Raw genomic sequence first — 12341 nt, forward strand, 5'->3', positions numbered from 1 at the left:
TGACTGTATATCATTCTTACTGTATACAGGAATTACTTTATATATGAAAATTGGAAACAAACTTTGTTGCATTATTTACCAGTTATCTCAGTAAAGCTGCTTCGAAACACTCTGTTGTAAAAAGCACTATATATATATATATATATATAAAGGTGACTTGACTGTATATGATGAATCATTGCAATAAAAAAGGAAACGGTGTTTGAGCATGTGTGTATTAGCAGGCTTGAGTCATGTTTACACTCATCTGCGTCATATAGCTGAAATAAACATGATTTAGTTCAGCAATTTAAACCCGTACATTCACACTTACAGTGCAGTCACTGAAATTAGCATTTAAAATAAAAAACAACAATAAATTAATAAATAAGAACAAATGTAGGGCAATTGATTGGATGGGTGTGGTTTGCTATTGATGGATCATGTGATGGATTGATGACAGGTTGCCACGCCCTCACGCCTGTAAACACGTCATCAGCAAGAGGGAGGGGGAAGCTATTTTGATTGTATGTATATGAATGTGTGTATTATTACTATGGACCAGCATGTAATAATAACCATTAGAAGATCTCAAGTTTGTTCTGATAAACTGGAATACACGTGAATTCAAGATACTATCACACATAACAGTCTTGCCTGTCTTTTTTTTTCTGTTATCGCATGAACGCCATCTTGGTTGATGTTATGCAAACGGGGAAGTCGTACAACTTCAATACTGATGAGTCTAGTGACTAAACCAGACTGTACTTTACGAGAACTAATGCTCTGAGATCCGTGTTCTGTGGAAAATCACCGTAAAGTGCGAGAAAACACATGTTTTTGAGCCAAACGCTTGTGCTGGATCAGTGAGACATGCGGGTGCCCGCGTGAGCTGTAGAGATCTACTGCAGCCAGCAGCCAATCAGAGGCACGCGTCGCGTCACGTGCTCAGTCAGTGCACGCGCACCCTCACACACAATCTGCGCGGTCACAGTGGTGAGCTGTGGAAAAAAGCAAACAATGCACGCGACGCTGCCAAGAAAACATCGATCAATGGACGCATTTCACGCACCGATCGCTCTTTTGAGAAGAAGAAGAGAGTTTTAACGCAAGGTTAGTGTTTAAACGCATCGTTGTTTTTCGCTTGGTGCACGCGCGTCACAGCGGCCGCGTGCGGGGTTCGGCTCATGACGAGCACACGCAGCACTTAGGCACGCAAGAGATGCGTGAATGCTCGTTTTGTTTACATAGCCTTAGGGAAATGAGGATTACATGTGTGCTGTTCATCCAATCTCCACCTCCTCTTTTTCTTCTGAGAGAGCAGAGCCGTTAGATGCTCTATACCCATGCTTATGGGTTTATTAATGCATTTTAAATGCACACTATAAGCCCTCATTTATAATGTGCTGCTTCTTTTGTGAAAAAGCATTACTCAATTTTCCACATAAATTGCACGATTTATTATTTATGAAATGTGCTTGTGTGCTTTTTATAGTGTTTAGAACATAAACATCAACAAAAAGATCCAAGTGATATACTGGATTGATTGCTCTACACATAATATAAGTGTAGTTTGTAAGTTGCAGTTCAATTGTGTTTGTGATTTTAACTAGAAACTGACACTCATTCAATCAAAGAACATTGACTGTATTCATTGACTTTATTTATCCTACAGATTTCTTATTTTATCTGATTTATAGTCAATTAAAAGGTCTGTTACACAATGGATTTGTATATAAAATTAGGCTATTGTTTTAAGTAATAACGTTCAAGCACATGAGTTTGTCATTGGTGAACAGTTTTGAATATCAAAGATTAATGTAGTCACTATTGTTCAGCAAATTTAGTGAAGAACATTTGTAAGTCAAAATTAAATTAAGATGTGATGAATGTAACTCATCTGCACACATTGGAGGACAAAGAATTGCTATACTAAAGATTGAAACATTTATAGCTGAAAATCTCATTTAAATAAAGTTCGAGAGTTTGACATGTAGATCCAAAACTGTCCTGTCACTGTATGAGATTATTACCCATAAATCCTGGCACACCGTACCTGATGGTTATGAGCCGTTGAGGTTTGGTTGTGAAGGGTTTTTTGCACCTCCAGGTCTAAGATATTCCAGTCTCCATATGATTTACTTTCAAGATGCAGTAGTGATTGAACATCATCAATTTACTTGGCCAGAGTTTCATTTGAAAACGTAAACAGTGTTGTTGTTGTTTCAAGTACAAAGAATTTATAGATGAAAAGGTTGTACGTTAATGCAAAGTTCACCCAAACATGAAAGTTCTGTCAGTAATCACTCGCCCTCATGTTGTTTCAACCCCGTCAGACTCTTGTTCATTTTCGGAAAACAAATTAAGATATTTTTGGTTAAATCTGAGAGCTGTCTCACTCCTCCATAGGCTTCTCTGTTATTGATATCTGCCATCCCAGAAAGTTAGTAAAGACACCGTGAAAATAGTCCAAGTGACTACAGTGGCTCAACCTTAAGTTTAGAGCGACGAGAATACTTTTTGTGCGCAAAAAACAAACAAAAATAACAACTTTATTCAACTCTTCATTTTCTTCTGTGTGGGTCTGAGTTCACGTAGTGTAACACGCATCACACACATGACCAGCCTCGGCCAATAGTGAGCCTCCGTTCTGACGTACAACCCAGAAGCGCTGCGCTGTTACACTACGTGAACTCACTCAAATCGAAGAATGTGCTTGATGTCATTTCAAACAAAATCAGGCCAAAACTAATTTCGTTTGGAGTTCGAAAAAGCTTTCCAAGGCGAACTATCCTGAAATGTTCAAGAACTACCATTGGTCCGTGGCGATTACATAATAGGTGGGTGTGGCTCAGAGGCTCCGCCTTCTTAGATGTGTTTATTTCTTCGCGTTCAGACGTCCACGAGTAACACACTGGAGAGCCGTTTCCCAGTAGAAACTGAAGCTGGAATTCTCACTAGAAACAACACTGACACTGTTGTTCATGTTTAAGACTGAAAAGCTGCTGCTTTAAAGTAATCCATTGTATAAAGTGCTGTGTAAATAAACGTAACTTGACTGGAGTGCCAAATTGCATCCGTGTCGCTAGATATTTTGAACTTCTTTTTACCCCTAAGCAAACAATGATAAAGAACTTCACCTTGAGTATTTCAGTGCCTTTAGATCTCTATAGACGTGTTTTTGTAGAAGATAACCAGTGAAAGATGGTTTTGTTAATCAGTTGCTGTTTATTGATACTTTATGAAATGTATTTCTGTCTAATTTCCTCTTTTTTTCCCCCATTATGCAGGTACAAACTAACAGCGTACCTTCGACCTCCTGAGCTTAAAGAAAGGGATCTTTATTTGAAGAAACAGCCAGTGTGGATTGCTTATATTTGCTGTAATATTTGTCCCAAAGGGATTGTTAACCTGATGTGTTGACCATGCGTTCACAACAAAGTTTCATGGCGTTCATGAGTAACAAGGACAGTGCTATACCTAAAAAAGACATTGATCGCCTGTGCTGTGCAAAATGCCGATTTTCAACGAAGGACACTGACCTGTTCGAGAGGCACGTTTCCCATCATAAAGAGGTTACGTTCTCCTGTGCTCTCTGCAGTTACGTTTCCTATTCTAAAACAGAGTCTCAGAAACACGTCGTCTCGCACACGGGCTCGTACCCATACAGGTGTAGCTTCTGCTCGTACGGAGCGGTGCGGAGGGATTACATGGTCAAACATATTCTTCGTATACACAAGAGACACGCAGAAGAAGGCTTCATAACGGATTTTACTGTATCCACGCCAGCCGACCCTGAAACTCTCGGGATATCAGGTTGGCCTAAAGGGAACGACCAGTGTGCAATTCCCAATTCCCAAGTCGAACATCCGAGTGGAAGTCAACCCAGAGTCAACAAATCATCTACTATTGGTCGAACAGTGAGCCAAACTACCGGTAGTCATAGACGTGTGCCCTTCAGTTTGCCAACGCCAAGTGTCACCAATACAACTCCGGTTTCTAAGACACAGTTCACCAGTGCTATTCCCAGCTGCACTTCAACCGCAAGTCACTCGTTAGGCAACGCGCCTCAAGTGGTTCTAAGATCGCGGGAGGAAAACGGCAACCTATCAAACTCCCTGCTCAGTGCCGATAGTCAAAGTAAGGTTGTTGGTAAAATAACCACTTCGGAAAAGCCTACTCCGAAAGCCACATTCTCAAGAGTCCAGGTTAGTTCTACAGCACCAGTGCGGCAAAGCCCGAGAGTCCCTGAAAGGGCTGTGCTTTCGAAAACCATTCCCAGAATCCGGATCCCACCGCCTATTGACATGAACACCCCGCTCAGAACACTGCTTAGCATGCCCTTGTCCAAGAGGAATGTTCCAAATGTCCAAACGGATCAGAGGGCTAGTCAGTCCACAACAGGGATTAACGTTACGACGCTGAAAACGAGTACAAATCCCAGTGGTCCGATCAGAAGTCCACAGCACTCCCCTGTCGAAAAGGGCAATCAGTCAAAGACAAACTCCAGAATACTTGTAGGATCATCAGCTGAGACATCAAGTCCGTTATCCAGTGTCCAAGTGGAACTGTTAGCACCGTTGAACCAGCCAATTCAACACAACAAGCCTTTGACAGTGTCCTGTCCAGAGGAGATCAATATCCCTGCTGGGTGTTTGGTGGAATTGGTTGAGGTGAAAAATGTCAATGGGACTCGGGAGCTGGAGCTACGGTTGATCCCGCCGAATGGAGTCCCGCAAGACCAGAAGCCTGAGGATAGACCTTCACCAGTCACTACTGGAGGCAAATTGTCCTTCAAATGTCAAGTTGCTGCCACTGCCAAAGGGTGTCCAGTCAGCTCGTCCACGTCTTCAGCAGCGCACAAGGTCAAAGAGCAGCAGCCTTCATCATCCACTGACGTCCAGAGGATCACAAGGACAGTCAGTTCAGTACACAAACCACAGAGTTCTTCAGAGACACCAGCCAGGAACAAGCTCAACCTGAAGCCCAAAGATCCCGGGAGCAAGCGATCAGCGGCAGCTCGTGACGTCGTGACTCTCGAGGGCCCAGAGTTGAGTTCTGAAGGCCTTCCCGTGATCTCTTCGGTGTTCTCTCTCTGTCCTACACCTGCTTCGACTCAAAGCAAGGAGCCAAAGGACGACGTGGGAAGTGCAAAGCAATCGCTGGTCTGTAGTTTTCTGATTAAAAAGGAGGAGGAACTTGAGGAGAAACACAAAGATGCTTCTTTGTGCCTCAAAGAAACTAAGATAGAGGTTGAGAATACTGAAGGCTGTACACTATCAAAGACTTGTGGACGAGTGAAAACACCAGCTGGAAATACCCTAAACACTAGTCCTTTAAAACAAGCTCCAAATCTGACAGTGGCTCAACCGTTGGTGAAGCCAAACCAGAGCGTCGTCCCATCAGACAAGGACAACATTTCACATCAAGACAAGGGACATTTTGAATGCGAGTCTGGAAGGAACTTGGATTGCCAACAACAACAACGTCGCATGTATCCCAAAGTAGCTTTGGTGAGGATCCCGAGTTCTTTGTTGGAAGCCTCGAAGAAGCTTCCGGAAGCACCAATACGAGAGGAGAGCTTGACGGCACGACCGGTTCTCTGCTGCACGTTAAGTGAGCAGAACGTGTCTGGTGGCCCTTCAGTCGCCATCAAGCTGATACTAAAGAGAGACTTTCGTGAAAGTCAAGAGAAGATCCAAGACTCGCCACCGCGTAAAAAACATAAAAAGGAAAAGAGAAAAGCCAAAAAGCGTCGGTCGTCGTCGTCGGTTGAGACGGGCCTTCCCCGTTCCCCATCCAAAGGTCAAAGAGAACTGAGGTTAACTCCTCTGAAAGCGGATCAGCTCGTCAGGATTCCCGGCCCGAATCAGCCGGTCGTGGTCCTGAACCATCCGAATCCTTCAGTTCAAACATTCAATGTCGGCGTCCAAACGCTGAAGAACTTCAAGTGGATACGCTCGACGGATCACGAGCGGGAACAACCCGTGCAGAAACAGCCGTCGCTCAAGATGAAACTCAAGAAAGTCCACGGAGAGAACTATCAGGTCGTAGAGCTGGTCCTCAACGGACTCTCGGACAAACATCTCTTCTGAACTTTCCCCTCGCAAAATATTTCATGCTGGTGTCAGATTTTTATAACGATGCAATTGTAGAGAAACCTGAAACCTGACCCAGTGTGAGATGGTCAATTAAACTCCGTAATTGGTGGACGATAGTATTAATACACTGATAAACATTTCATCAAATAGACTGACATATTTGAGCTACACTAGTTATATCTAGTTGGAAATAAATATAACTTGTCCAGCATTACTTACCCTGTCCCACTCGACAGCTGCAATGACTAACATCTTCTTTGTCTTGAAACTAAAACTGAACTGTGCCAATATGTAGATGTTAAAACTGAAACAAAGGGGTTTTAAACAACACATGTCTGTTTTAGGATGTTGTGTGATCATTAGTCATGATTGTACAGGCTCATTTTAAACACAAGTCACGTTTGTATACGTCATGTGTTTGCAGTTTCACAGATGTTCGTTAGACATCAGTGTTGATGTGACTCTTCTGTGGTGATGTGTGTGAGGTGATTCACGGGTGAGGGTTGGTTTGATCCACAATGCTCTGGCACACTTTACCCCGGATGCACAGACACGGCTTAATCTAGTTCCAGACTAAATGCATGTTTGAGCTCTTTTAACTAAAGGCAAATCTTAAAATAATATTAACATAAGTGCCATTGTTTTGTCTCAAGATGCACATCAGTAATGTTTTTCTTTTCTTCTCTAAGGCACGTTTATAGAAGCTTCTTAAATGTCCTAATTTAACTAAGGCCTAACCCCTGGCTTAATCTAAACCCTGTCTGTGACACCGGGCCGTCGTCTTTTGTGAAATCCAAACATATGACGTATAGTTCAAGTGTTTTTGCAAACGAATATTTAAATGTTTGCGTATTTCGTCCCAGTATTTCAGCACACTGTTGTAGTTCGTTCCTTTTGTAAAATGTGCACTCATTAAAAGTTTTGTGTTTAACTTCTTTACATTTTTAATCTACCTCAAATTATCAAACTAGTAAAACTGTCCGTTTTCTTTTATTACCGTTAAAGTTATGTAAAGTTACAGCTGAACTGTTGCATTCTAGGGCCTCTGCCTGTTTTTAAAGAAGAAACTAAATATGTCATGAGTTTTCTGTCAAACTATGTGCTGTTTATTGTTCCAAGGCTTTCACAAGCATTATATCTATTTTTAAATTATTCATGAAGGCCAAACACTGTAAAGTGTGATGACATGAAAACTGAAATGGATTAAAAGCAAATGCAAAACCAGTTGTTGTGCGTGTGTGTGTTCGGCCTCAGTGTGGTCACATGCTCTTTAAATGAGCAGGAAAGGAAAAATCTCATATAAATGCACTTATAATGTAATATTATGCATTTAATAATCTAAGTGTGATTGAGAGATGTAATCAGACACTCGCTCTGAATGACAGTGTATTTAATCCTTCATATATTCCACATAAATTACAGAATGATTATGATAGATGATGAATGGAAGTGAATTAATGACAGATGTCTTTGAGACAAAAAGTATGTTGTATTCCACTAGCTTCTAGTCATTAATTAACTTTCATGCAAATGAGCTCTTTTGATTTGTACACTTGTTAAGTTCAAAGGTCAGTTAGAAGTCCTGTAGATGATGATGCAGTTTGCGTTTGCTCTCAGTCCAGCAGCTCCGACAGATCCTGCTTCGTGATTGGGTACATCAGGACACACTGTCTCTTCTGATTGGTCGCTGCAGAAGTCTTGCGTCCGTCGATGAGAACGATGGGGAAGATGGAGTGGAACTTGATGATGTCAGTGACCGAGTCGAACCTCTGAAAGACACGAGACAGGAGAGATGAGGACCCGCCTCGGCTTCACGTAGTGCTGCGTGCGGCGGATACTCACGTCGTTGGTTCTGAGTCCCGTTCCCAGAGTGTATTTGCTGATCTCCTCGCTGAAGCGGATCTGAATGTTGAAAACCCGCTTGTCGTAAAACACGCCGAGGACCAGAGGCTCATGGGTAGTGTTCTTAGAGCAGTCGCGCACTAGAAAAGCTCCTTCCTGTGGACAAGAGTCTCAGTGTCTCACACACACTCCATAAACAGACAGATGTTTGTGTTCTGACGTTACAGTTCTCATCAACAGTTGATAAGTGTGTGTGTGTGTTTACCCGGTTGACGAGATGAAGAGCGTGTTCGGCCTCCACACGGCTGACCGACCCCACATACCAGTTCTGCTCCGCCAGGCCCTGAGGAGCCACAGCACACATGAGACACACACACACCCTGTACAGCTCACTGCTGATGCATGTTATTGCAGGCATTCATTATCTCTTATCTAGGGCTGGGCAACACACACAACACACTCTCTCTCTCTCACACACACACACACACACACACCTCGGCAGGTTTGCTGTGACTGGTAAAGCTGCCGTGAGCTCTCTCTCTCACACACACACTCTCTCTCTCACACACACACACACACACCTCGGCTGGTTTGCTGTGACTGGTGAAGCTGCTGTGAGCTCTCTCTCTCTCACACACACCTCGGCTGGTTTGCTGTGACTGGTAAAGCTGCCGTGAGCTCTCTCTCTCACACACACACACACACACACACACACACACACACACACCTCGGCTGGTTTGCTGTGACTGGTAAAGCTGCCGTGAGCTCTCTCTCACACACACACACACACACACACACACTCTCTCTCTCACACACTTTCACACACACACACACACACACACACACACACACACACACACACACACACACACACACTCTCTCTCTCACACACTTTCACACACACACACACACACACACACACACACACACACACACACACACACACACACACACACACACACACCTCGGCTGGTTTGCTGTGACTGGTAAAGCTGCCGTGAGCTCTCTCTCTCTCACACACACACACACACACACACACACCTCGGCTGGTTTGCTGTGACTGGTAAAGCTGCCGTGAGCTCTCTCTCTCTCACACACACACACACACACACACACACACACACACACACACACACACCTCGGCTGGTTTGCTGTGACTGGTAAAGCTGCCGTGAGCTTCTCCTCTCGCCGGCGGCCACTCGTGATGTTGTGTTTTCCTCGCGTGAGAATCTGTAATGAACCGCAGCGTTTGAGCGTCTGTCGATCTGAGCTGAGAGAGAAAGTGCTTCAGTTCTTACCGGACGAGGTGCTGTCGCTCTCACAGGCACTGCGGACACACACACACACACACACACACACACATCAGGACACCCAGAGGAACTACTGCTGTCAGAACAGATGAAGAACGTTCAGTACCTGTCGAGATCCTGAGAGTCCAGATCCAGAGAAAATCTGTGAGACGTGTGACCTGTGGAACAGATCAGTTTATTATATCATACTATATTCTATTCTATTCTATCATATTCTATTATATCATACTGTATTATACTATATTATATTATATCATACTATATTATATTGTATTATACTATATTATATTACACTATATTCTATCATATTATATTATATCATACTAATATTACATTGTATTATACTATATTATATACTATATTATATTATATCATACTATATTATATTGTATTATACTATATTACACTATATTATATTGTATTATACTATATTATATTACACTATATTACATTGTATTATATTATATTATATCATACTATATTATATTGTATTATACTATATTACACTATATTATATTGTATTATACTATATTATATTACACTATATTATATCATACTAGATTATATCATACTAAATTATATTGTATCATATTATATTCTATCATACTAATATTATACTGTATTATACTATATTATATCATACTATATTATATTATATCATACTATATTATATTGTATCATACTAAATTATATTCTATCATATTATATTCTATCATACTAATATTACATTGTATTATACTATATTATATTATATCATACTATATTATATTGTATTATACTATATTATATTACACTATATTATATTGTATCATATTATATTATATCATACTAATATTACATTGTATTATACTATATTATATCATACTATATTATATTATATCATACTATATTATATTATATTACACTATATTATATCATATTCTATTATATCATAATAAATTATATTATATCATATTATATTATATCATACTAATATTATACAATATTATATTATATCATACTATATTATATCATACTATATTATATTGTATTATACTATATTATTGTAACGAGGAGTCAGTGTCGTGAGGATCCATATGCAGCTTTATTAAAGCAGAATGCAAATCAAACAGGCAGAGTTCAATCACGGGCTTTAAACACAATGAAGATAAGGCAGAATCAAAGTCAGAGTTCAGGCTGAAGATCAGGGCAGGCGGCAAGCACACAGGATAATCAAATGTCAAGGCAGATGGAATCAGAATAGGCAGGCAGCAAAGAATCAGAGTCCAGTAACCAGTCCAGTAACCAGTCCAGGTCATACACGGGAAATCACACACGGAATAAACGCTCAGAAATGTTTGCATGGCAAGACAAGACTTCGCAATGAGGAAGCTGGGAGAACAGTTTAAATAGTTCAGAGTCAATGGAAAACACCTGTGAGTCAAATCAGCCACAGGTACGGGGTATATGGGAAATGAAGTCCAAAGAGTTAGTACTCAGGTGATGGTGACCTCTGGTGGTGAGCGGAGGGAGCCACAGAGGCTGAATTCGTGACAATTATATTACACTATTATATCATACTATATTATATCATGCTAAATTATATTCTATCATATTATATTCTATCATACTAATATTACATTGTATTATACTATATTATATCATACTATATTATATTGTATTATACTATATTACACTATATTATATTGTATTATACTATATTATATTGTATCATATTATATTCTATCATACTAATATTATACTGTATTATACTATATTATATCATACTATATTATATTATATCATACTATATTCTATCATACTAATATTATACTGTATTATACTATATTATATCATACTATATTATATTGTATCATACTAAATTATATTCTATCATATTATATTCTATCATACTAATATTATACTGTATTATACTATATTCTATCATACTATATTATATTATATCATACTATATTATATTGTATCATACTAAATTATATTGTATCATACTAAATTATATTCTATCATATTGTATTATACTATATTATATCATACTATATTATATTGTATTATACTATATTATATTACACTATATTATATTGTATCATATTATATCATACTAATATTACATTGTATTATAATATTATATCATACTATATTATATTGTATTATACTATATTATATTATATTACACTATATTATATCATATTCTATTATATCATAATAAATTATATTATATCATATTATATTATATCATACAAATATTATACTATATTATATTATATCATACTATATTATATTGTATTATACTATATTATATTACACTATATTATATCATACTATATTATATTGTATTATACTATATTATATCATACTATATTATATTATACTATATTATATTATATTACACTATATTATATCATATTCTATTATATCATAATAAATTATATTATATCATATTATATTATATCATACTAATATTATACTATATTATATTATATCATACTATATTATATTGTATTATACTATATTATATTACACTATATTATATCATACTATATTATATTGTATTATACTATATTACACTATATTATATTGTATTATACTATATTATATTACACTATATTATATCATACTAGATTATATCATACTAAATTATATTCTATCATTTCATATTCTATTGTATTATATTATATTACACTATTATATTGAATTATACTATACTATATTATATCATACTAGATTATATCATATTATATTACATCATACTATTTTATATTGTATTATACTATATTACACTATATTATATTGTATTATACTATATTATATCATACTATATTATATCATACTAAATTATATTCTATCATACTAATATTACATTGTATTATACTATATTATATCATACTATATTATATTGTATCATACTAGATTATATCATACTAAATTATATTATATCATATTATATTATATCATACTAATATTATACTGTATTATACTATATTATATTATATCATACTATATTATATTGTATCATACTAAATTATATTCTATCATATTATATTATATCATACTAATATTACATTGTATTATACTATATTATATCATACTATATTATATTGTATTACACTAT

At 37.7% G+C, this 12341-nt stretch overlaps 2 protein-coding genes across 3 annotated transcripts in view; one reads left to right on the forward strand and one right to left on the reverse strand.

Moving 5' to 3' along the window:
• The first annotated feature begins 555 nt into the window (after positions 1-555).
• znf518b (zinc finger protein 518B) lies at positions 556-7304 on the forward strand. Its single transcript, XM_082176942.1, has 2 exons — positions 556-1092; positions 3270-7304. The coding sequence occupies exon 2, from the start codon at positions 3405-3407 to the stop codon at positions 6072-6074; it is 2670 nt and encodes an 889-aa protein (XP_082033068.1). The 5' UTR covers positions 556-1092; positions 3270-3404; the 3' UTR covers positions 6075-7304.
• A 149-nt stretch (positions 7305-7453) lies between these two features.
• Positions 7454-12341, reverse strand: part of clnk (cytokine dependent hematopoietic cell linker) — an 18416-nt gene continuing 13528 nt past the window's right edge. For both annotated transcript variants that reach the window (XM_082177102.1, XM_082177101.1), the window contains exons 12-17: positions 9339-9390; positions 9221-9249; positions 9061-9152; positions 8188-8265; positions 7923-8078; positions 7454-7849 (exon numbers count right to left, since the gene is read on the reverse strand). In XM_082177102.1, the coding sequence (XP_082033228.1) occupies positions 7694-7849; positions 7923-8078; positions 8188-8265; positions 9061-9152; positions 9221-9249; positions 9339-9390 (563 nt within the window). In that variant the 3' untranslated portion in view covers positions 7454-7693. The remainder of the gene's footprint in view (positions 7850-7922; positions 8079-8187; positions 8266-9060; positions 9153-9220; positions 9250-9338; positions 9391-12341) is intronic.

The sequence above is a fragment of the Leuciscus leuciscus genome (genome assembly GCF_965113295.1).
Source record: "Leuciscus leuciscus genome assembly, chromosome: 8".
NCBI classification, from domain to species: Eukaryota; Metazoa; Chordata; class Actinopteri; order Cypriniformes; family Leuciscidae; genus Leuciscus; species Leuciscus leuciscus.